General features: G+C 53.8%; 1 protein-coding gene across 2 annotated transcripts; it reads left to right on the plus strand.

Moving 5' to 3' along the window:
* Nucleotides 1-1,294: 1,294 nt before the first annotated feature.
* Nucleotides 1,295-24,306, plus strand: LOC104914602 (protein AF-17-like). Of its 2 annotated transcripts, none has more exons than XM_010724608.3 (10): nt 1,295-2,010; nt 2,612-2,691; nt 6,522-6,576; nt 7,635-7,744; nt 8,204-8,307; nt 9,008-9,101; nt 10,001-10,105; nt 16,427-16,525; nt 22,098-22,272; nt 23,068-24,306. In XM_010724608.3, exons 1-10 carry the CDS (start codon nt 1,950-1,952, stop codon nt 23,727-23,729), a joined length of 1,545 nt encoding a protein of 514 aa, XP_010722910.1. In that variant the 5' UTR covers nt 1,295-1,949; the 3' UTR covers nt 23,730-24,306. The 2 variants fall into 2 exon arrangements, with proteins under 2 accessions (XP_010722910.1, XP_010722909.1); XM_010724607.3 differs by having other exon boundaries at nt 1,297-2,010; nt 9,998-10,105; nt 23,068-24,305.
* Nucleotides 24,307-24,324: the final 18 nt, after the last annotated feature.

The following is a 24,324-nucleotide window of genomic DNA, read 5'->3' on the forward strand; positions in this document are numbered from 1 at the left end:
CAGACCCTCCGCCCCTCCGTGCCCCGCGGCCGCGCATGGCCCCGTGTAACCCCGCGGGGGCGGCCGCGGGCCCGGCAGCCGCCGCCTCCTCCGAGGGCAGGGAGGAAGCGGCCCTTCTCCTCCCCGAGATAAGCGCGATTTGCATTTTAAATGACTCGGAGCACGCCCCTAACACACGCGATGGGACCGGAAAGTTTGTCCTCCGCGCATCTCCCAGGAAATAGAGACGTGCGCGCGTTTGTGCGTCTTTAAATCCGACAGAGAGGAGCGGCGATCGACCCGGCTGGTTTGTTTTGAACAGCACCGAGGTTTCTGGTCTCATCTAGGCGTGTCCGTGTTGCCGTCTATTATTATCCCATCCATCTCCCCGCGTGTCCCAACCCCTTCCTGCGCCGCTCTCCCCGCTGTCCGGCCGCACGAAATGCCTCCCGCATCAGGCGCGGCTCTGGGGGTCCGCAGGTGGAGCTTTCTTCTCCTTTTTCCCGTGCTTGTGCTGAGAGCAGGTGATGGGAGAGGGGATGAAGGAGGAAGCCAAGCCGGTCAGGGTTGCTCTGCGCTCCGTCGGTGCTCGGCATCTCCTGGTTGCCTCCGTGTTGGGTCTCTCTGGAAGGATGTTTGGCTTCTGAATGTCGGTGGTGCAGCTCTTCCATTCCTCCCATCTCTCATCGAACTGCATGTGAGGGAGTGGTTTCATTCACCGCTGTTTTTGGAGGGAGGTAAAGGATGCTGACATCCACGTGCTCGCTGCCAGGGTTCAGCTGGACGCTTCGATTTGGTGGCAAGAATGGTTTCAAGTTGTGGCACGTGAGGGTGCGTGCTTCTGGGCCCCATGGCCATGGAGATGGATGTGCAGGCAGGTTGTGTTGGTTTGGTAGAGCTGGAGCGTGTTGGAAGAGCCCCTGGGAGAGCACTGCTGGTGTGGTTGGAAAGCACAGCTGTGTAGTTAGGATGTAGGAGCTCATGGGGAGCAGAGCAGTGTGCTGGGGCTGCTCAGAACACCTTCAGTTTGCTCCCCAAGCACGGCAGCAGTGCGGTGTTTTGCTGGGCTTCAGGTTCCTAAAGAGAAGCAAACCATTGTGGGAGTTCATCTCATCTCCTTCCCCATGGCCACACACTGTGTTTGATGCCTGAATAGCTGCAGAACCACAGTTGGCTTTTGGGATGACTGTAGGGCTCAGTGAGGAACCCCCTGCTCAGCACAGAGCTGAGTTAAAAACCACCAGTACCGCTTCTGTGACAACACTGAGACATCTCTCCAGCAAAAAAAAATAATAATAATAATTCAAGACCTTAACAAAAATTGGAAACGAAATCTCCAAGAAGAACATTTGCAGATGACGTTTGCAGCTCTGCCTTATTGACAGACTGCTTTTCTCCTTGTTTTCTTCCCCGTTTTCCTTTTGGAAGCAGCGGGCACAGAAGCTCACGCTGGCTCCAGCTGAGTGCTTGCTGTTGGCCCTGAGCCTGTTGCTAAAGATGGACCCTCGGCAGGCTCCTCTGTCGTTGCTTTCATGTAGTTTCTATTTCCTTGTGTCTGTGCCTTGGCTCATCTTGCAGTCAGCTCTCTCAGTTTAACTCCAGCATTGCGTTCGTTTTCCTGGCTGAAGTAGAATAAAAGACATTAGAGAGATGGAGGGAGCCTGCTGTGGGTCGTGGCTGCTCCTTTCCCCGGGGACAGCACCGGATTGCTTCCAGCAGGATATTTTCAGATGCTTTGTCCAACCTAGTTTCAAATGTCTCGAGTGGCCGGGATTCCGTTCCAACTGCCAGCTCGCATCTGAAAGTGGAATACAGGAGATAGAATTTGCTCTTTCCTGGGAGAATTCCCCCACCTGGACACACACAGCTTTATTTCTTACCCCTGCCTTTACCAGCTCTGTTGCTGTAAACCCACCTGTGCGGTGCTCAGGTTCACCAAAGCTCCCTCAAGGCCTCAACAGAGAGCATCCATGGGCAGACGGAGGGAGAAGGTGATGGGCTTCAAGCAGCACGGCCCTGTGGGACAAGGAGGTGAATGTTAGAGGTGTGGGAGTGCAGCTTGCAGAGGGAAACCCCTGAGACAACCCATAGGGGTGCGAAAAGCAAGAGGGATGCCTGGTGCAGCTGGGTGAGACAGCAGTTTTGTTGGGAGACGGAGTTAACACATAACCTGTTCCTGGGGTGCTCCTGAATACCCAAATTCAGTGCTCACCTCATTCCCTTCACCACGCTGAGATCGTGTCTCACTGTTAATCATGGTGAAGGTGCTTAGCAGCCAGCTATGGGACAGTGGTAGATTCAGATCACTGGTGATGCTCGCAAAGTTAAGGGGTCAGAATTTACCCCATTTGTGTTCATTGGGCACAACTGGTCCCGGCCTCTCAAGTGCTGCATTCCCACTTAGGGCAGATTCTCACTGGAATGCTGCACTCTGGGTGTGAGCTCGTTGGATCACTGTGTCGTGCTGGACCTCTCACTGTGGGCTGCCTGCTGTTGTTGGGTGTGGAAACGAGAAAGGGGAAGGGAATGCTGCTCGAGTGTAATTCTTGGTTCTGTTACCCACTTCTGACTGCTAAGGCAGGAATTGGTCCATTCAGAGATGGTCAAATGAATGTTTCTGCTTCCCTTGCAGCTTGCTATGGGATTGTCCAGGTTCCTACTGGACCGTGGTTCTGTCGGAAATGTGAATCTCAAGAGAGAGCCGCCAGGGTGGTGAGTACAGAACCCCTGTGTTCCTACAGGGAGCAGATTGGGGCAGGGCCCTTCGTGCCACTGCCCTGCCCGAGGGATCCCAGCTCTGCCCATACCCTACAGTGTGACTTTAAGCACAGAATTCACCCCTCACCTTCCCGAGAGACCAATTCTCTTTCCAAATCTTTCCCTTCATTTCTTATTTGTGCAATAGGAGGGATTCTATCAGAGGGCTCTCTGAACCGTTTCAATGGGAGCGCTGCCAAAGGAGCTTGTAAGCAAAGGAAAATCTGGAGACCTCAAGCATAACGGTGTGCTCGTAAAAGGTTGTGGCTCTTCTGTGCAGCTCCTCAGAAAGTTTTGCAGTGGTGGAGAGTTGTCGTCACCTGAGACACTGCTGCATGGGCTGGCATTCCCATCTCGCTTGCAGCAATGGTCTCCTGCGTGAAGGATTTGTTGCATAGAGGAAGGAAATACCAGGATGCTGAACCAGGGCTTCATTTCTGCCTAAGTAGCAATGTAGCTGCATGGAACGCTTTGCAAATGTTCTTAATTAATCTTGGTGGGGCAGAGAAGTGGAACCCATCGGGCCAGGAGCGCCCCTGAGGTCTGCCTGCGGGGCAGTTATTTGTGTGGGCTGTGAGGTTGTAGCACAGCAGCTCCTTGCAGTGCCTGCCCTCATCAGATGGGGCTGCACCAGCTGCTGCTGAGGGCCTGGATGCAGATCTGTCAGCTGTACTGGAGCCATTCCCTCTGCTCTGCCCTAAGTCCTAGATAGCTCCCTGCTTCGCTTCCTTCCAAGTGGGTTTCGATTAAAGCCTGGCCTTTCTCAAACACAGAAGAGCTCAGCTGGGATGGTTAGCACTGGTGGATGCTCGCGCTGCCTTCTGAGCTGGTTCAGCTCATTTTTGGGTGAAGCCAACGGAGGGGATCTCTGCAGGTGTGTGCTCCATCCTAGGTGGGCTTTGCTCACTGCAGGACAGAAGTGTGATATGCTTCACAGATGGGCGAAGAACTTGGCAAGGATGGGTGGATGGGGGAAGTAGGTATCTGTGCCATGCATCCTGCATCACAGTGACTCGTTCCTCATTGGAAGCGGGAGTGTAAACAAGACCAGACTTTCAGACCTGAGCTCTCCTCCCTTTGCGAGACTCCGCTTTGATGCACGGCAGTAAAGAGGATCAAATGTGTCTCTGAGCAGCTTTACATCCTGCAGATCGTTTGAGAGCAAAGAAAGGAATTTGGGTTTCGTGAGCCTCCTTCCTCCCCCGTCTCGCAGGTAAAGAGAAGCCCTCCAGTGGAGCAGCAGTGCAACCATAGTAGTGCACACAGCTCCCCCTCACCTGCGCTCGTCACAAGGGTTCCCACTTTCCTCTTGTGCTTCAGGCACTTCCAACTGCCTCCAAGGTGTCATACGAACATCACCCCCACAGGTGGTTGCTCATTTAGCTCACCCTCACTGAAATCTGTTGGACGCTGCATGCTGGGCTTCAGTCATACCCTTCCATCCTGCAGCATTCAGCCCTGCTGCTCCGATAACCGAGCGGTGATAATCTTCCTTCCCAAAGCAGAGCTGGGGGCAACTTCCTATCCAAATCCTTCACCTTTCCAGTCATAGCAACAGATGTGCAGATGGGTAAATGCGTGAAAGGAATCTTCTTTGATGCAGTGTGATCAGAGGGAGGGAAATGAGTCAGGTCCCGGGCGATGCGCACAGCCCCGCTGCTGCGGTGCCATCGGATGTGCGCTCCGTGGTGCAGCACTGCCGTGGGTATCGCTGCATCTCTGCTGCAGTGCTGCCTGCCTGCACACACTGCTCACAGAGGGACGCTGCTTTCTGAGAGCAAAACCCACTCCCGGCAGCGGGACGAATTGAGATTTGTGTTTCTTTCGTTGCAAACTCCTTTGCAAGACAGCAGCGTCTTTCTTCTCTGTCTGTCTCCGTAGACAAAGCTTGTAAGCAGCTTTGAGGTTCCACAACAAGTGTGTGCATTGGCTAAATATTGATACTTCTGCTTTGAAAGCAAGATAGGAAGGTGCAAAGGATGTTGCTCTCCTTGAAAACTTTGTGGTTTCTGCGTCTGTGCTTTAGGGGGGGTCCATCTCCTCCATCTCCTCTTTGGTTTCGGAAGGAGCTCAGTGCTCTGGGGGATGCTCCCATGGCTCTGTCCCTGAATCCACAGCCCTGGGGGGGGTCAGGAGCTCCAACCTTGCTTTTAATCAACCAACTCCACTCTTTTCCCAAAGAATGAAAGTAAAAACCCCGGAGGCTGCACAGGTTGAGTGAAAGGAGGAGGTACCGTTAATCCCTGCCCGCATCCCGGCTCAGATGTGCGGGTCCCTAAAGGATGCAGCCGATGCTTTGTGCTTACCGTAAGCAGCTCAAACCCATCCACTTTGTAATCAAATTGTCTGGCGAGCCCGGTGAGCTGCGATGGCCAGAGGGCACTCATGTGAGGGATCATGTGAAGGCTTTAGCTGTCATTTAGAGGCAGGGCTATTAAAAGTCTTGTGTGGGGCCGATGGAGCTGTTAACCCCTCTTGTTACAATCAGAGCTTTGCTAATCGCGTGGTGGGAGAGCCGCTTTGATCCGAGGGGTGGAGGGGAGAGCGGAGGGGCCTTTTCAAGTGCAAATTTCTTATTACAGTGTCTCAGTTCACCCAGTTGTTTTTTCTGTCTTGGCTTTCCATGCTAATTGTGAGAGCCTCTCCGTCAGTCTGGACCCAAGCAGCAGCAGTGTGAACCGTGTAGTCCAAGCAGAGTTGCAAGGGAAAGTGAGGCGGGCACCGGTTTTCGTCCCTTCGTCACTTATTTGTGCATTGTCGTGGGGATTTGAGAGCTGGGATGAGCCTCCCTGCTGCCCACAGCACCGCAGACCCACTGGTTGTGTCTGAATGTCAGCAGGAGGAGCACTGAGCTCCATGAGGATGCCTGCCTCTGTGGAAGGAATTTGGGGATGGGTGAAGATGCCCACCTTTATGGAAGGTCTTTGGGGATGTATAAGGATGTCTACCTCTATGGAGGACCTTTGGGGGTGTATGAGGATGCCCACTTTTATGGAAGGTCTTTGGGGATGTATAAGGATGTCTACCTCTATGGAGGACCTTTGGGGGTGTATGAGGATGCCCACCTCTATGGAAGGTCTTTGGGGCTGGGTGAGGATGCCCACCTTTGTGGACCGTGCTATTATTATTATTTTTTTTTTTACAAATCTGGTATTTCTGCTAGGGAATGAGAAGGGCTGAGCATCACAGGGCTGGGAGAAGGTCCCCTGTGTGTGCCAGCGTGCCCCCAAACCTCCCCTGTGCACATCTGTATACGGAAACTGAGGATCCAGAGCAGACAGCAGTGAGCAGTGCTGGGTTATGGGGCTGGGAATCCATGGCTCCCAATGCCCAGCTGTTGGAAATGTTACAACAGCCCCAGTCATGAGACTGGCTGGAAAAAAAAAAAAAAAAAAAAAAAAATCACAAGAGAAAGAGAAAAGGAAGGAAGGAAAGAGGCAAAGATAGATAATGGCTTCTGCTTATTTGCCTTTTGCTCTCTGAGTCACGGTTTTCAGTTTTACTTCACGACCGCAAGGACCAAAACTTCTTTTTGAAAAGCCCCATGAAAGTCAAGAGCTGCCTGTGGCCCCCGGGCTGGGGCTTAAAGGTGTCCATATCACACAGTCTGACGCAGCTCAGTGTCTTTTTGTACCCACACCACTCTCAGCCCTCCTTCCACTTCCTCTCCTTGAAAGCAGCCCCGTCTTTCAGAAGCACATTCTAAACCCAGCACCCTTCTCCCAGCCCCGTGCCCTGGGGGAGGGGGGGTCAGATTAAACTGGTTGTTTCTGCTTCATTTCAAGAGATGTGAGCTGTGTCCCCACAAAGATGGAGCCCTGAAACGGACTGACAACGGAGGTGAGTAGCTCTGTGCAGAGCATTGGGGTCCCAGCAGCTCTCCTGGCTGCAAAGCAGTTCTCCTTTGAGCTGCATCACCGGCAAGATGAAGCTGGAGGCCCAAAGGATGAGAGCATTCTGCCCTGAGAAATCAGTTTTCAGAAAGGCTTCCACACCTGCCTGCCATGCATCCTGGTAGAGGTGAGGGAGGTCTTTATTCTGATGGAGAATAATATTTAGACAGGAAGCCCTGAGCCCTGGGTGTATTTTGCAGCAGTGTCTGCTAGAAGAACCTTAGTGCAACAGCATCCCCACGTTGGGGGATTGCTTTGTAATAGCATAGCATCTTCCTACTGTCATTATGTGGTTTGGGCAGGTCTGTGCACACGAGGTGTTGTACACGTGTCACTGTACACGCATAGCCTGAGTGCTTTGAGTGCTGTGTGATTCTGTAACCATAGAGCCCAGCTCTGCCCATCTGAATGAGCCCGCCCTCATTCTAACCAATTTCTGTCAGTGCAGTCAGCATACCAGCATGGATCAGCCCCCAAAGGCTCCTGACCTTCAAGCTTTCTCAGTTCTGTCCCGACCAGATGGAATTTCAGCTTACACATCTAATTTGGGAAGTGTCTTGGTGGCTTCAGATTGTAATCTCGCTTGGCTTGGTGAAAAAGAGCCTTCTTCAGCCACTGATAGCAGCCAATAAAGGGAGCTTTGTTCCCACTGGCACGGGACTACATGTCAGACTCACCCCACCAGCATCACTTACTGCTGGGATGCTGTCCATGGCTTTGGTGAGATCTGCAGCGCTGGGTTACGAGTCCACAGGGTGCTTTGAAGGGCACTGAGTGCTGCACGGTGCTTTTCCCTTCGTATCTGCCCATCTTTCTCCCACAAAGGCTCTGATTCCTAACCAAGTTACAACAAGCACCGTTTCAAATCTAATATCTAACTCAAGTTGGCTTCCTTCCTGTATTCTCTTCCTTCTTTCCCTGCCGTGCCTGTCTGCAGCCCTGTGTGAGCAGAGGGCTCTGCTGGGCTGCAGCACGTTTAGCACTGCTCTGCCTTTGCTTCCCCAGGGTGGGCCCACGTTGTGTGTGCTCTGTACATCCCGGAGGTGCAGTTTGCCAACGTGCTGACCATGGAGCCCATCGTCCTGCAGTACGTTCCTCACGACCGCTTCAACAAGGTGAGCCCTCCTTGCTCTCTCCCTGCCCCAAGCATCCTTACCCTGCCTTGCTTCGTGGCTTCTTTTAGTCCTCCGTGCCTCCTGTCGAATTTATTTGAAACCTCTGGGTACTGAGATCTCCTTAAAAAGGACTCCCAGAGCAAATCCTGCTTGCAAGTAACATTTGATCCCCTCTTTTCCTCTCCCCCAACGCGGCCACCTGCACAACCTCCCAGCTCCTCCAAGCTGCGTGCTTATTTTTGATCAAATCACCTGTTTTGATCAAACGCATCCATTGTTTGGGGCTGAAGAAGGGGATGCACGAGTTGCGTGCGTGGCACGGAGAAACAACCGCAGCTGCCATCACAGGAGGGAGACGATACGAGATCTGAGCTCCCGAGAGCTTTGCCTCCTGGAGAACAGTGGGAGCAAAGCAGTCTGCCTCTCTGAGAGATTCCTTCTCCTTTTTTTTTTTTGCAGACCTGCTACATCTGTGAGGAGCAGGGCAGGGAGAGCAAAGCAGCTTCTGGGGCGTGCATGGCGTGCAACCGGCACGGCTGTCGGCAAGCTTTCCATGTCACCTGGTGAGCTCCATCCACTCTGCATCAGTCCCAGCTGGTGGTTTTGCTGCTGTGGCTTTGGGGCTGCAGCACACAGTGGTGTAAAGCTTGGGGCAAATCCCCCCCCCCCCGTGTGTGTTCTGTGTGAGGGGTATCTCATCCCTGTGCTGTTTGCAAGGGGAACTTCCCCAGGAAGGCTGAGGTTTCAGCAAAGCCTTCCCCGGTGAGAATGAGGGCTGGGGATTTCCCTAGGACTGTATGGAATCCAAGGAGAGAAGGGATGATGAGTCATGAGCCAGGAATGTTCCTTTTCCAGCACAGTATCATCTAGATGATGCGATGTTAAGGGCTGATATCCTCGTGTACCCCTGCAGCCTGAAAGCAGCATTGCCCACCAGCACAACGAGGGGATTCCCAGCTCTGTGCAGATTCCTCCCTCCTTGTGTGTCTCCTGCTGGAACTGCCGCTGCTCCTTTAAGAAAAGCAAAAATTGCTCAGCAGTTTGGTGGAAAAGCAGTGGCAATTTTAACAGTCTTAATATGGATTTAAAACAGTCTGAACTCTGCTTCCCCATCCACTTCCCCCAAAAACTGTTAGCCAAACAAAAACGGGAGGATTCACGACCTTCCCTGGGTGTCCTGAACTGCTGTTTGCCCATTTCTGAAATACGACATCTGGCTGTGTGTAATTGCTGCTATCCTCCTCCTGATTGCATGTATTCCAGTGCCCAGATGGCCGGCCTCTTGTGTGAGGAAGAAGTCCTGGAAGTTGACAACGTCAAGTATTGTGGCTACTGCAAGTACCACTTCAATAAGATGGTGAGTTTCCTCATCCTTCCAGTGGGGGTTTTTTTGTTGTGCATAAAGCATCATCTTCATCCTGCATTTGGCTTCCCTGATCCCACCTGTGTGGCTGCAGAAGCGATCCTGAGATGTCAAAGGGAAGTTTTCTCTTAGAAGGAGAGTGTTAATTGCTGCGCTTGGTGCAAGGGATGGCAGGAGATGGGAAAGGGGAGCAGGGAGTTAGCATGCACCCTGAGCAGGAGGTGTAACAGAACAGCCCGAGCTTCTGCCATAGGACAGGGAGAGTCCAGAAGGGGTGTGGAGTCATTTGTGGGTGGTTGGAGGAGTATTTGAGGCAAAGGATTTCCCCTATTAATTACAGGAGAGAGAGGCATCGTTAGCAGACACCTGCTCTCCCCCTCCAGCAAAAAGGAAACCTGGCCTCTCCATAGTGTGTGTCTCTGTGGCTTTTTGCTGCCTGCTTTGCCCACTTCCCTCCCTTCTCATCAGTGCTATCACACACTGACTGATGTCAGCTTCCCCTCCAAGCTCGGAGGACCCCCCCCCCCTGCCCTGCAGGGACCCTCAGTATTTGCTGTGAGTGCAGCTCAAATCTGGGGTGAACAGCAATATTCCTGCTAGCACCCAGAGCCCGGGCAGCCTTCCCCACAGCCCCACACGAGACCACAGACTGCATGCTGCGTCTCAGGAGGGTTGATTTGTCTGCTTCCATTCCTCTGATCTGCAGAATGGTGGATTCCGTGTTAGGAGCAGGGGTATCTGATGCAGGTAGAATTCAGTCCCTCGTGTTGTGAACCATTCACTTACCGTGGCGTAGCTCAATGAAAGCTGGGCTCTATAAAACTGTTCCCTCTCTCTGTTCCTGACCCCCACCCCTGCTTTCCATGACTCCCCTTCCCCGCTGACCCCAGAAGACCTCACGGCACTCTGCAGGCAGCTCCTTCATTGCTGGCAGGCGGAGCAGATCCACGTCCCCCACCCAGGAGAAGCACGTGTCCCACCACGAAAGGCCAAAGAAGGTGAGATGTGTGTGCAGAGCTCTCAGTCCTGAGGCAGAGTGATGGGGGTGAGGAGGGGAAGAGAACGCAGGGAGCGTGGATGGATCCTCAGGGGGGCTCTGCAAAGAGATCTGCGTTCAGAGATCTGAACCGTGGCTGCGTTTTATGATGGGAACCCAGAAATGTGCGAATAGAGCACGGAGGAATGGAAGCCAGGTTGTGTGTCTGGATTATAGAGGTGTCCTGGCAGAGCGTGCACAGCTTTCCCATCTCCGTGTTATGGCACACTGACGCTGTGCTGTGGGTTCCATCTGCAGGGCTGATCCCTGGCAGTACTTTGAGCTGTGATGTTAAGAGCTTGATAAAGTGGGGGTCATTATCCTCAGTTCCCTGATCCCAACTTTTAGGGGACTGATGAGAAAACTACGCTTTGGCCAGCAGCTTAATTGCCAGCAACAGCACCACTTCCTATAACATAGGCAGTGCTTTGTGCCACCTGCTTCAAATCCACTCCTGAAAATAACTTACATTTGCTAAGCAAGTATTTAGAAGAGCACTGCGTGCCAGGTCTGACGAGTGCCAGCGTTGTTTGTTTAACTGTGCTGGTTAAGGTGTACTCATCAAAATTGCTGCAAGGTTACAGGCCGTGTTAACAGCACGCCGGGGTTCATAATTAACCCAACTGAGCCACGTGATGAAGGTTTGTATTTCAAGGAGAAACAGCAGTGAGCACAGAGGGCAGAATCCCAGCAGAGCTCTGGCTTTCCCCCTTTGCACCCCAAAACAGGAGTGTAGGATCTGCAGTGGAAATAACATGGGAGGGAATGCATTCAGTACTGCCAGTTTTTAATCCTGCATGGGCCAGGCTGTGGTTTTTGTTTGGAAAAACCCAGAATTATTGCAACAAATGACCTCTGCATGGTTTTTGCTGTGGTCAAAAGCCAAATTACGCCGTTGTGATGTGGTGACCCGATGGAAATGGCAGCGTGAGTTTTCTAAGCCCTGCCCTCAGTGTGGGGCTGCCTGCTTGTTTTCATGTGTGTGCTCTCTCCTTGTTGCAGTAGGCATCCTCAGCATGAATAAATGATGCTGAGTGGGTAATCACGGTGACCCACATCCAGCAGCAGCCCTTGGGTTGTGTGGCCGGAGCCTGGTGGATCCCAGCCCAGTTTCCAGGCTTTCAGAAGCAATGTGGCCATGGCGAATCCCTGCTGGCAGGCTCAGCTGAGAGCCCATAAGCTGTGTGGGCAGGAAAGCCGTCTCCCTCTTTATTTACAGAGGTTATCCTTCAACATCCAGCTTGAAACGCTGCCCACCGTGCCCATGAGGTGCTTGGGAAGCTTGCCCAAACCTACCTGATATGTGTGCAAACAAGGCAAGCCTCACTTCCCAGGTCTGCACGTACCCAGTGACACCGAGTCAGTAAATTTCCCACTGGTGACAAGGCTCAAACATACTGGGAGTGTTTGCTCCTCGTGTGTGTGTGCTCAGCTGCTGGGAGGGGAGGAGGAAGGAGAAAGAGCATCTGTGCACGGGCAGGGAGGTTGGCACGGGGCGAAGCGCTGCTCTGGAACGCACTATTTTTAGGCAGGAGCAGTCGGAGGGGAGGGGGGGGATGGTGGGAGGGCAGGGCTGGGTGATGGGCTGGGATGATAACTGACAGTGCAAAGCTGGGGGCTGGCAGAGCTCTGGTGTGTTTGCACAGCTCTGGCTGGGTGCAGGCTGGTGGGTCGGGTGGGCAGCGCTGCTCGCCGGTTTGGAAAGCAGGTCAGCGCCAGGGGGAAGCAAAAGCAGGAGGGCTGGGGTTTTATTTATAGCTTCCTGGTGTTGCTTGGCACTATTGTTGGCCTCCGGGCTCCTTCTGAAGCATGCAGAGTCCGTCTTGTTGCTGTGGGTGCAGTGAGGCCCTGGTGGGGCTGGCAGTGCTTGGTGCAGCTGCAGTGCCAGGGCTGAATCGTCTGCGTCCCCATGGGGAGGGCAGGAAGCACAGAGTGGGGCTGCAGGGGCAAAGCAGCAGAGCTGGGGGTTGTAAGGGTGCTTAGAAGGGGCAGGGAGGAGGGATGGGGCTGAGCCCAAATTGGGTCCGAACCCAAAATGGAGCTGAGCCCAAATTGGGGTTGAACCCAAATTGAGGCTTCCCGCAGAGTTTTGGAGTACATGAGGTGCAGGGTGTGATCTAACCACACGTGTTGCAGGGCAGCTGAGCGTGCTGCTGCACTGAGCTGCTGCAGGACAGCTTTGTCCTGAGTCTGTCCACCTGTATGGCTGTCGGGTCCCATCCTGCTGAATGCTCACTGCACAGCACAGTGTGTGAGCTGCGGGCTGCAGGTGCTCTGCATGGCATTCAGTGCCCCCACCCAGAGCAGAGCAGTGCTTTAGAGGAGCACAAAGCGAGGAGCACCACGCTGAACCCCTTGGCTTCAGTATGACAACAGAGCTGGGCTTTGGGCTCCTGAGCCCTGCTGGGAAGCAGCCTGGTGTTTGTGAAGAATCTTGTTCTCTGCAGGACAAGGGGTGATTGTGATGTGGGACTGCAGGCCAGCATCAAGATCCCCCACCCCCCTTGCAGGCACTAATGATACCAAACCCAGCATTTCCTTCTATGCTGTCCTGAAAATGGGAGAGTTCCAAGCTTCGGACATGCCAGAAGTTAGAAAAAAGGTCCCCGTTTATTTCCTTGGGGTTGGGAGTGCCGTGTGTGTGCTCTGCCTTAGGGGAGCCTTTGCAGGGCTTGTTTAAAAAGAGATAGAAAGAAAGGAAGAAAGGAACAAAACAATAGCTAAACACCAAGGAAATGCTGGAGTTGAATGAAGTGCAGATGTTCTGTCACCTATATTGTCTGCTGGAAATGCATAGAAAAATAAATTACTACGCTCTGTGGAATGTAGTTTGTCCCACCAGGAGTGAATGGGAGCACAGAAACACTACAAGATATAAAGGCATAAAGTCCTTGGGCAGAAACACTCACCCAGTGCTGCTCTTAATGAGCAGAGATGCTCATCCAGTGCTGCTCTTCCCAAACTTCTGGAACCCGTGAGCAAAATTAGGGGACTGAATGTAGGAGGTGGTTATGAGAGGGGAAAATCCCCATCCTGGAGACTTGCAGTGATGCAGGAACCAGAGGCAGAGATCGGAGCAAAGGAACCCACCTGCAGCTGTGCCCCAGGGCTGGGGATGGAGCAGTTCTGCACAGTCCCGACACACAGTGAGCTCCCAAACTGCTTCCCTCACTGCAGGGTGGGAGCCAGGACCACGGCTGTGCTGCCTCCTCCTCTCTGCAGCCCCCATTGGATTCTGTAAGGCCTTTTGTGTTTGCCTTTGGGTTCGTGATGGAGGTCCATCTGAAGCGCTTGGAGCTTTGTTTCCATGCAGGCACTGAAGTGCAAAGCGACGCTTTTTCCACTTGGGAAGGAGTGCTGAACCTCAGTCTGCTCTAATCTTGCAGAGGAACCTTGTTTGATAGCATCCCTGACTGCTTTCTGGGGCCTTTTGCTGTGCAGGTGGGGGATATAGGAGGGGGTTTGGTGCCCCTCTGCCCAGTGCCTTCCTCCTCACTGCGGCTGCCATGGCTGCAGCCCAGAGCCTGGTCTCCTCCTCCTCCTCCTCCTCTGGGCAGGGAGTTCAGAGAGCCTGGGAAAGAGGGAGGGAGCAGCAGAGCCTGCTTGGCTCTTCCCAGCTCCTGGCTCTGCCCTCCCTGCTTCCCTGCCTGGTCTGCTTTTAACGATCCCATTGCTGGTGTCCAGCAGATTAGAAGAGGGGGCTCTGGGAAGGGGAGCCAGCGGCGGGGGGAGCAGGAGGAACTGTGCACAGCCCTTTTGGCAGCAGGAGATCCTGTTTCATTCCTTCTCTGATGGTTGAGCTCGAAGGAGATTGTGTGGCTGGCATGGCCCCGGTGTGGCTGTGCTCCCCCCCTCTCCACTATGGCCTGCCCTGCCCCATGCCCACAAGCTCCAGCTGCTCAGCCCTGCATGGGGAGAGCTTATTTTCCATGAAGTTCGTTGCTGGGGACAGGTTTGTGCTCCCTGCAGACTGCAGCTCGCCCAGCATGCCTGCCTACTGCAGGGAGCACCCAGCAGCTTTGGCTTGCAAAGATGGGATGTGGGCAGTGAGAGGTTTCCTGAACGCAGTGCATCCTCTTTTTCTCCTCCTCCTCCTTCTCCTCCTCCCATGGGTTCTGCTTCATGGCATAGCCACGCAGGTCTGGAAAGTTTCCTGGAGAGGTTTCTAGAGGAACTCTGAGGAGTGCTGGGCACAGCAGAGCTTGGTGCAGAGGAGGCACTCGAGAGGCAGGGGACGGTGCTGCTGCCCTCTGCTCCTCCTGCCCTCCCTTCTTTGCACCCTGTGGTTCTGGCAGGAAGTATTTGGAGCCTTCCAGTTCCTGGAGAGAACCCACAGCTGCTGGGGGAGGCTTGAGTTGCCTTAGTGCATCTGAGCATGCAGCCAGGAGGGACCAGCCTATTCCTGACCCGGTGCCTTTGTGGGCATCACCGTCCCACCAGCACCTCGCTCTGCCCACCTGCTGAGCCATGGCACTAATTACCGTGCCCATTTAACACGGGGCACTGCATTGCTCTGCTCCTCTTAGGGCTGCGGTGGCAGAGCACGAAGGCTGCTCTCTCTGCAGGGCAGAGCTGCAGTTTGTGTGCAGTTGCTCAGCACATGGAGAGAGGATCAGATCTTCAAAAGAGCTCTGTGCCCAGCGTTTATTATTTTGGAGAACGTGATGGTTTATTCAAGCATCTGAATGGGAACTGAGGCGTTCCAGAAATCTGGTCCCTATTGTGCAGGCAGGGCTCTTGCTGAACATGTACATATGTATGCACTCCTACAGAGAAGCAGAACGCTGCTCAGTTGGCTGTTGCAGACTTTACCAGCAGTGAGGGGAGGCTGTTCAGCCAGGAGACAGGCAGCATTTTGGAGCTGGAGGATGTGAGTTTGGCTGTTACCATCACGGTGACACTGTGGGAGGTTTCGTGGCTGGTGACAGGCAGGACATTCCTCTCCTTCTCCACGTGGGTGTGTGTAGGCTCAATGTCACAGCCCTGGGTTGGCTCTCTCTTGTCCCATCCTGGCTGTGAATGTGAAATCAAATGATTCCAGCATCATGCTGTGTTCCCCCCTCTTGCACCTTCAAGGCTGAAATGCATTTGGGGGTCTGAAAGAGAGGGAGTGAGTTCTGTGTTGTAAGGAGGTTGTGTGGCTCCTGCCTTCATTTCCATGGCTCTTGCAGTGTGTTCCGCACTCATCCAGGTGGGATTGGGGTCCCCAGCTCCTCCTTCTGAGTTTTGCTGCGTCTTCCTGTGAAGCCACTGTGAGTTCTCTCATCCCGTGCACCCTCACTTCCCAAGTTGTAGAATGAGATGCAGATATTGAAAAGCTTTCTTGAGCTCATCAGCACTCTGCTGTGCGCTGTCAAGTGAGTGCAAATGGTTGCTGCTGCGTCCCATCCCTGGAATGCAGCATCCCATCCCTGCCGTAGTGTGCTGGCAGTGGTAGCCCCAAGGCTCTGAGTGCAGGAGGAAGCAATCTCCATCTTCTGGAGAGTCCCTCCCATGTGATTGCTGTGTTCTGAACGCATTCTTGAGGTGAGGATTCGGCTCCTGGGGTAAAACAGCCATGTGGAGGAGTGGGACCCTGGTTAGAGCTCATTCTCCAGATGATAGAAGCAGGGTGGGCAGGACTCGGTGTTTCTCAGACCGTGATTTTTCCTTGGTTTGTGATTTGAAGAGTCCCATCTTTCTGAGATTTTAATGAGACAAAGAAGCGGGATGGAGGAATGAATCTGAATAGTCTGACTGCAGTTAGATGGGCCCAGAGCAGCTGTTCTCTGCTGGGAGGGGGTGGGGGGGGGTCTCTGGGTTGGCATCTCCACTGTGTGAGCTCTTAACCTGTGCACGTGCAACGTGTGCTGAGGTCAGGATCCTCCCAGTGGCTGCACAGGGTGGATCTGAGAGACCTTCCAAGAAGGTAAGAGAGTGAGGGTAAGGGGCACAGAGCCCCAGCTGGGGAAATAGCAAAAGGAAAGCTCAGGTTTCTTGAAATCAGGCAGAGCTTGTTAAATCCTTCCCTATCTTCTTAAGCATGAACTGATTCGGGGGCTTCTGTTGATATTCTGCGCTCCAGATGTTGGCTGCAGCTGGAGCAGAGATAGTGGGACACTCCCAAGCTGGGAGGTGGGGGAAGGGACGTTGGGCTCTTGTGGATGGGTGGGGAAGGAAAGAGGAATATGAATGTATGGTTGTAAATCCACCCCTACACACACCCTCCTTTCTTTTCCCTTACAACCACTATTCTCAGCAGAGGAAAAATAAGCCTTCCAGTGCTCTCTGATTTCTTTTGCAGAGTCGTAAGGACAAAGAAAGACCTAAACAGAAGCACAAAAAACGTCCAGAATCTCCCACCAGCCTTCCAACACCCACGGTGCCCATCGCTGCAGAAAAGGTACTGAGCCCAGAAAAGGGTGAGAGAGGGAGGGGAGGGGGAAACCGCACTCCTATAGGAGGTGGGATGGAGGATGCAGAGGGGCAGAGAAAGAGCTTTTTGTCCATTGTTTGCGATTCCCGATTCGTTCTCACTCTCTGCTCCCACCTCGGGGATTTGGCACAGCAGCTGCCTGGGTGTCTGTCAGCACTGACAGTGCAGTGATGGAGCTGTAAGTGCCCGCCTGTTCTGCAGCAGATGTTCAGATTTAAAGCTCTCGCAGAACAGATAAATATCCATGATTTGGCCTTTCCCGCTGCCACACAGTAAACAGCTGAGGCAGGTAGGTAAGCAAGGCAAGGCTTAGGGGAGGAGTCCTTATCCTTTGTTAGTCTGGGTCCTTCTGGGTTAGGATTGAAGAGGATTTGCTGCGTGGGGCCAAGCCTGGAGCAGGGAGGAGATGCAGGATAGAGCTGCCACAGCCAGCCTGAAGGGGCCTCAGGCTGGGAGACACAGCTGGATAGAAGGAAGAAATAACTTCTGAGCTGCAGTCACTCCTGGTTTCTCTGTACTCATATCAAGGAGCTCAGCTCTGGCTTTGGGGAGCAGCAGATTCACCCAGTTAACAGAGCTGTTGGGAACTGACGGCCTAAGAAGATTATTTTCAAGCTAAACTGGAATCCAAAACCTGATTCCTGGCCAGCTGAAGTGGTGGCACACAATTACCCACTGTCTCCTCAAAGCCCTGCCAGACTTTATAAACGAGGACAGAAGGGTGAATTCAGTTTTACAGGCAGCTTGCAACTCTGGAAGCTCAAATGCAGGAGATCCTAAAGACTGTAGCTGTGCTTGAGTGACAGCATTGGTGTTATTATTAATCCTCATAACAGAGTGCATTTCCCTTGCTTTTTTTTTTTTTGTGTGTGTGTGCGCAGAGTTCCTCAAAGCATCGTTCGAACTCTGCTACCCAAAGCACCCACTCCAATATGAGTGCTGCAAAGCCTGTGTGAGGCACGCATGCAATGCAGCGTGGCAGTCCTTATGTAAGACACATTGATGCAATACATCCAAACAGGTTCTCTCTTTGGAGCCCAAGCCATCTTTGTCCTTTTTCAAGTCTTGCATAGCACCGCTCACCGCAGCAGAGTGCGTTGGGGTACGTGCAGCAAACAAGAAGCTGACACTGCTGGTGTGACAGTGCAGAAGAGCACAGTGGTGATTCCCACTTCCCCATTTCCTCAGGCAGCCTGGCCCCTGCTGCCCATCTTTCTTTAATTTTGCAATGCAGATTGATTTCTCCTTTCCAATTCTCACCTGCTGCGTTGTCCACCCCGTGCTCCCCTCTTGAACCACGTAGCTGTGAAGATGCTTTGATGTGGTTTCAGTCTTCCTCTTGCAATCAGTTGTGCTACACCTCTGGCTTCTGCCAGAGTTCTGAACCTCTCACTGAAGTGCTTCCCTGCGTCTTCTAGGAATCTGAATACCATTCATATCTGTTGCTTGGGCCCAGCCAAGCTCCTGTGCTGTCACTGCCCCTCTCTGCTTTGGGCTGCGAGCACCCTGAAGCACAGAAGTGACCTCAGCTCTCGTGTACACTGGAAACTGAGAGTGTGAACTTCCAGCATGGAAATGATTCTTCGTGACACCTCTGAGCCCTTCCCCTGCCTCCAGCACGTGTCCTTGTGCAGTGTGGATGGCATTGCTCTCAGAGAGGGGCAGATCCTGGGGCATGAGAGCATCCTCACGAGAGCAGAAAGAATGAAGATCCCCCAGAGGTGCTCGTGGAGGGGCTTGGGGATGCTTTTGCAGTGGGGTGGGTTGTAAGGAATGGATCTGTGAGGTGCAGGCTCTCACTCAAGGTCGTGCTGGTTGCTTGCAGCTCCTGCAGTCTTTCGGGGGAACACGAGAGAGGCAGAAGCCATCCCTCCCCTCTGCGTAATGCTCTCGGGCTGTGTTAGTTTCTAGCTGTTTCACGTGGCCCATCCAAACCTTCAAAAACACTGCCAGCTCGTTATGCTTTGGAAAAGCCTCTTGGAAAGATGGTATCCACAAAGTGAGCTCAGGGCAGAGGAGGGTTTTCTTGCCAGCACAGTGGCTCACCAGCAAACCTTTGCTCTGCCAAGCAGCAGTTTCTGCTCTCAGGTCGGTCTGTGTAGCTGGGGCTCAGTGCTGGCTGCATGGGTTAGCAAGCACAGCAAGCAGCACGCTGCAAGCCCTCACCTTCCCCCTGCAAACCCCCCTGGGGAGCCGTCCTGCCGCTCTCTGTTGCACTTGCAGTAAATCTGCAGGCTTGCAAGCCACCCCAGCTGCCTCCTTCTGCCAGCTGCAGCCATCACGATCACTTGTTGACACACACACACATGCTACGTGTTTGGAGCTGCAACATCTGGCTTTCTCTGGGGTTTGTAATGGAAGCGGCGGATGCTGGGGGCTCCCCGCACCCACGCGGCCATCAGGTGCTGGAGGAGGTTGAGGGGGTGGTCCTGAGGTTTTGCAGCGTGATTTAAGCTCTGGGGGTCTGCCAGGCCTGGAGCTGACAAATATTGGGAACCTCTGCCCCGTGCCTTGCTCAGGCAGATCCAGTAGCTGGGATGGGGCTGGGGTTGTTCTGGTTCCCCTCTGCTCGTCAAAGTTTGTCTCAGCATTAGATGTTTGCAGAGAGCCTTTCAGCATCCCTCATCCTGACACGGGTATGAATTTCCCAGAGGCATCAGGGGGCAAAAAATACAGCCTTCAGCCCATCTCCATCGTGCCTATAAGGAGCACAGCACGGTGCTGGCTGTGAGCAGCTCAGGCACTGATGCTGCAGCCTCATCCAGGCACCTCAGCCCAGAGCTCCCAATGGAGATGTGTTTGACCTCTGCTGAGCAATCTGGTTTGGAAGGGCAGCTGATGCACACAGCCTGCCCGAGTGGCTGCTCCAGCACGTCGCATCTCCTGCTCTCAGTGCATTGTTCCTTGTTTGCGTCCTCCCTGCTTCTCCTCGCCAGTAGTTTAATCCAGGGCAAAGCAGCTCTGCGTTTTCCACGCTGCACAGCCTCCCCCCACCCCCTTCTGCTTTCTGTCAGTGGTTCCCTCTAGGAGCTCGTCCCTCCAATCAGAAGGCAAAGAGATGCTCTTCTGATTTCCCATCAATAAATTAATGAATGAGGAGCGCTCGGGTGCTGCACAGTGTCACAGAGAGGCCAGCAAACAGGTACAGCCCCATGGGGACAGCGAGCGCCGGGGGGAGGAGGTGAATGCATGCCTGTGCTCTGTGCAATGTGGCTCTGCACTGCTGGAGCAGGAGTTCCCCTCCTGTCACCTCCAGCTGGGGCAGCAGGTTTGTCCTGCTGACGTTTTTCCCTCTCGGTTGCTTAAAACAGCTCCTCAAAATGGAACTGCTGCCTCATTTTGAAAGGGTGCTCTCGCTTCCTCCGTGCTTCTCTGTTGGTTTTTGGTGTTGGTTTCCCCCCCCCCTCCCCTGCTGCATGCGCTCCCCCGTGCGCACCTGTTTGCAAAGCACACAAACCATTGGTGTTTCTGCACATAAATGCTGGAGGAAAGGTGATGGTGCAGAGGTTGGGGCTTCTGTTTCTATGCAATGCAAGCAGCTGGCACGCAGGCTTTTCTCCAGCCCTGCTTCCTCCAGCTGGAGGATCTCCTTCATTAGGGATGCGGTGGGATGGCAGCCCTCGTTACTGTTATTAATGCTGGCACATTGGGTCAGGGCTGTGTTGCACTTGGCAGTCCATGTGTGTGTCCTGGAAGGCTGCAGTGCCACACAGAGCTCCGTGGGGCAAAGCAGAGAGGAAACAGAGGCACAGAGGGGGGAAATGATTGAGTTTGGGGGCTCAGGCCCTTGCCCCATGTGCAGGCTCTGCGTGGTGAGGGGTTCCTGGTGACACCATGCAGATCCATTTGGCAAATACCGTGCAGGACACGTGGTAAAATCCTGCCCCCCAAATGTGGGGGGGGGGTCCGTCAGGGCAGACTGTGGGTCCAAGCAACCCTGCAGGTGGGTTTCTGCCCTCAGCACTGCCCCCTCAGCCTCTCTCCCCCTTCTTTTTCTTTTTCTTTTTCTTTTTTTTGCTATTAATTTTGCTATTAAGATTTATTTCCCAGCTCAGATTTCCCCCTCCCACCCTGCAGTAATTCATTGCTTGCCCTGCACTCCCTTCCTGATGCTCCCCATTTAGAACATGTCCTCTCATGCGGTTTCCCTCTGCCCTTCTGTGGCCTCGTGCACCTTGTGTGAAGCTCCGCAGAGGTAAATTTATGGGGCTGGGGCGGGGGGGGAATGTGGGTCTTTGCATTTGTGCTGAGGCATGAGCCATCTCATTGCTGTGACTTCCCATAGCCCCCAGATACCTCTCTCCTTTCCCCCACCCGAGGCAGATGTGGAAAGTCAGAAAGATTTTCATGCTCCCTCTGAGATCATAAATCAGGAAGGCTTAATCTCCTACATCCAGGAGTCTGTGATGAGAAAATACAGATTCCCCCCCCCTCCTCCCCCCACCCTAATTTCCACCACTCCCTTCCTCCTGTCTTTCATATTCCCGGCACATCTGGTGTGCGTTAGGCAGCCAGCTGTTGCATTGTGCGGAGTGATGAAACCACGTGGGAGGAATGGGGAAAGATTTCTATCTGGGCACTGAGTGTGCATCGCCAGCCCTTTTTGCTTCAGCTCTCCCTGAGAAGAGGTCACCTGGAGTCAATGCCAGGAAGGCGCTGTGCTTCTCTGTGTCTTCCCTCTACCTGCTCCCATTACAAAATAAAGGGTGTTTGCACGGATGTGCAGGTGTTGCGTTTGGGGCTGTGGCCATCAGGTTGGAGCAATATCTACTATCCATATGCTTGCAGTAACACCTTGCAAGAAGTGATCTTTGCTGCTGTTTTGGCTTTGAAGTGATGTGAAGGTGAAGCTGTCACTCCCAGTGTGGCTGCCCAGAGGGATCTGGTTTTCCATTCATTCCACCCCCCCCTTGCTCAGCTCCCACACTTTTCTCTCTCTCACCCCAAGCTGCTGGATTTCCCAGCATCTGTCCGGCCTCTTCACCCCCTGCTTCCCTGACTCCTGCAGGCTTACGAGGGGTTTGGGCAGCATCTGTTGTTAGATGGTCAGATGCTGTGCTGCAGTAGACGTGGAGCTCCCTGGAACAGCAGCAGATCTAGTGTGAAACTCATTGCAACTCCCATCACAGCAGCAGGACGGCCGGGTTCTTGCAGGTGGAGTGACCTCGTGCAGAGAACAGCACACCTGAGGGATGCAGCTGAGATATGCGTTTGAATTGCAGCCAGTTTCAGATTGTGTTTGGGCTGAATAACCCTCTGAGCGTGGGTGCTTCTCTCCGCTGCGCTGCCTGTGCTGTCGGTGCCCTGTTTAATTTCCTGCAGTTAGATGGGATGAGCGTAATCCCTGAGTTATAAAGACTGGTGCCACCAAGGAGCAGCAGAGAGGGATGCTGTTGTTCTCCTGGGGGTAACGTGAGCTGGCCTTCGCTCTGCGGGCAGAGAGAGCAATTACTTCTCTTAAGGGGAAATTGGTAAAAAGAGCCCCTGCTGTGGCCACATCTGGTTCAAGTGAGTCACCTCCGTGTTTGCTGCTTGCCAGGGCTCCACCAGCCACCATGAGGGGAGCAAAGAGACCTCAGAGGTCGGGAGATCAGAGGTGAAAGGCAAGAAGTCCTCGAGTCATGGCAGCAGCCACAAGGGGAAGAAGACGGGGAGCGGGAAGAGCTCGGCTGGGTTCAGCTCTGCATCTTCCAGCAGCACCTTCCAGCCTGCAGGTAAGGGATGGAGGAGGAGTGAGGGTGAAGGGGGGAATGGCAGTGATGGTTTGCTTTGGTTCTCGTTGGTGTCTCTGTGTCTGTATCAGTTCACCAGGGTATCAGTTCAGAGCACTCTGTGACTGGGCTGATTGCACTTTAACCCCTTTGAGCAGAAGGGGGAAGGTCTCGTTGCCCCTTGCTCTGTGCATGGGGGGGAATAACTGAGTCTGAGTGCTGCAGCCCTGCTCCTGCCTGCGCCTTCTGCACCGCAAGGGAAAGCAGATCCAGATGTCTGAGCAGAGGGAGGAGGAAAGGGATGCTTGCTCAGGCAATATGGGCAGCACCTGCCTCCGCCTCCATAGGTGGAACTGTCTGCAGCAGTGCTGTAAGGAGCGCTGGGGGAGAGGCCTGAGCCACAACCCGATAGCCCCACACCCCAGAGCTTCGAGTTGAAACCTAACAGGGCTCCCATCTGCTCAGATTTTTATTTTTATTTTTTTCGAGCTGTTGCCAGAAACTGCTTGCAGGTTTCATCTCCTGGGACCCTGATTGGGGCTGGAAGAAGGGTGATGGTGCAGGGGAGCAAACACGTGTGGATTTGGGTGGTGTGAAGCCACCTGCTGTGCACTTCTGGTGCTTTCTAGAGAGCATCAGAGCAGCGGGGCAGGGCTGGAAGGTGGCAGAGATGTCTGTCGGCTCGGTAAGCAGCCTGTGACCAAGGGGCTGCCCTCTGACCGTGCTCTCATTGCATCGTGGGCTGTGTTATTGCCACCACAAGCCTTCCTATGTCTGCTTCCCCTCTTCCTCCCCCAGGCACCTCCTGCAGCTCCTTGCAGTGCTCCCAGGATTTTGTGGCATTCCCCAAGCTAGAGCAGGACGACGAGAAGTACCGCAAGCCCGTCTCCTCCTCTTCGTCTTCCCACTGCTCCCCGCTGTATGAGGGCCAGAAGGGGGACATCTTTGAGCAGAAGGTGATCTTCTCAGGCTTCGGGTCCATCATGCGCTTTTCCACTTCTGCTGTGAGCCAGCCGAGGGGCCGTGATGCTTCCCCTGTGGATTACAAAGCCTCAAACCCCATCGGTGGCCCTTCAGCATCAGGCAGCGTTGCCACAAGCAGCAGCCACAAGCGTATGCCATCCCTCAGCATGGAAGAGGGAGAGGTGCTGAAGGAAAAGAAGCACAAAGGCAGCAAGAAAAACAAGCACGGGCCTGGCAGGCCGAAAGGGGGCAAAAGCAAAGAGATGTTGGGTGCCCAGCTGGCTGGGTCCACGTCGACGTCCTCGTCACCGTTCTCTGGGGGTTCTCTTGTCAGCTCCAGCATCAGCAACTCTTCGCGGCCCTTCAGCCACACGGGGAACCTGCCCAGCCTCAGCTTGGAGTCCCCGCTGCTGAGTTCAGGTATGTTTCCCCCGAGGGCTCCAGGTGTGCTCCTCCCAGCCCTCCTCCCTTCAGCATCACGTCTGTCTGGTGCCTGAACCTGCCTGCGCACACTGTCCGGTCCCCATCCATCACTCCCGGGAGCTGTAAGAACCACCTCCAGTCTTCTGTTCCCATCGTGGTCTTCATCCCCCGGGTCATCTGCATGCTTGTTGGAACTGGGCTCATTTCAAGCCTGTCTTGCTCAAGTGCTGGATAACTTCAGCAAGTCAAAGCTTCCTTTCTAAAGCGATGCAGACAGGGAGATTCCCAGGCCAAATTGGAGCAACCGCCATCTGACCCCAAATGAGGGATTCTCAGGAGTGGTTCAAGCTTAACCCTTCTTTAAAAAGCAAAACCTTTCATCCCGGTGTGGCCACATCCACATAGGGTTGGAGGATGAGCACACCATTAACGCTGCAGAGAGGCTGCCAGCTGCCCCTGGCCTGGGAACCCAAATCCTGAGCCCTGATCTGCCTTGGGAGAGGTGAGAGCAGCGGGATGTGCGGCAGGAAGGGGTTAAGGCAGCGTGCAGGGGAGGAGCCTGCAGCTCCAGGCTGAGGTTTGACACTGTTCTGGCAGCAGAACTTGTCATCGGTCTATTGTGGGTTGTTTGCAGATGCTCCAATTTAGGTCAGATTGCAGGGGGGGGGG

The sequence above is a fragment of the Meleagris gallopavo genome, chromosome 29, assembly GCF_000146605.3.
Source record: "Meleagris gallopavo isolate NT-WF06-2002-E0010 breed Aviagen turkey brand Nicholas breeding stock chromosome 29, Turkey_5.1, whole genome shotgun sequence".
In the NCBI taxonomy this organism is placed as follows: domain Eukaryota; kingdom Metazoa; phylum Chordata; class Aves; order Galliformes; family Phasianidae; genus Meleagris; species Meleagris gallopavo.

Bases quoted from the DNA above. Each gene is read 5' to 3' on its own strand.
- LOC104914602 (XM_010724607.3), top strand. From the start codon at position 1,950: ATGGGCAGACGGAGGGAGAAGGTGATGGGCTTCAAGCAGCACGGCCCT. The intron at 7,745-8,203 runs GTGAGCCCTCCT...TTTTTTTTGCAG, and splicing joins CTCACGACCGCTTCAACAAG to ACCTGCTACATCTGTGAGGA. The intron at 10,106-16,426 runs GTGAGATGTGTG...TTTCTTTTGCAG, and splicing joins ACCACGAAAGGCCAAAGAAG to AGTCGTAAGGACAAAGAAAG.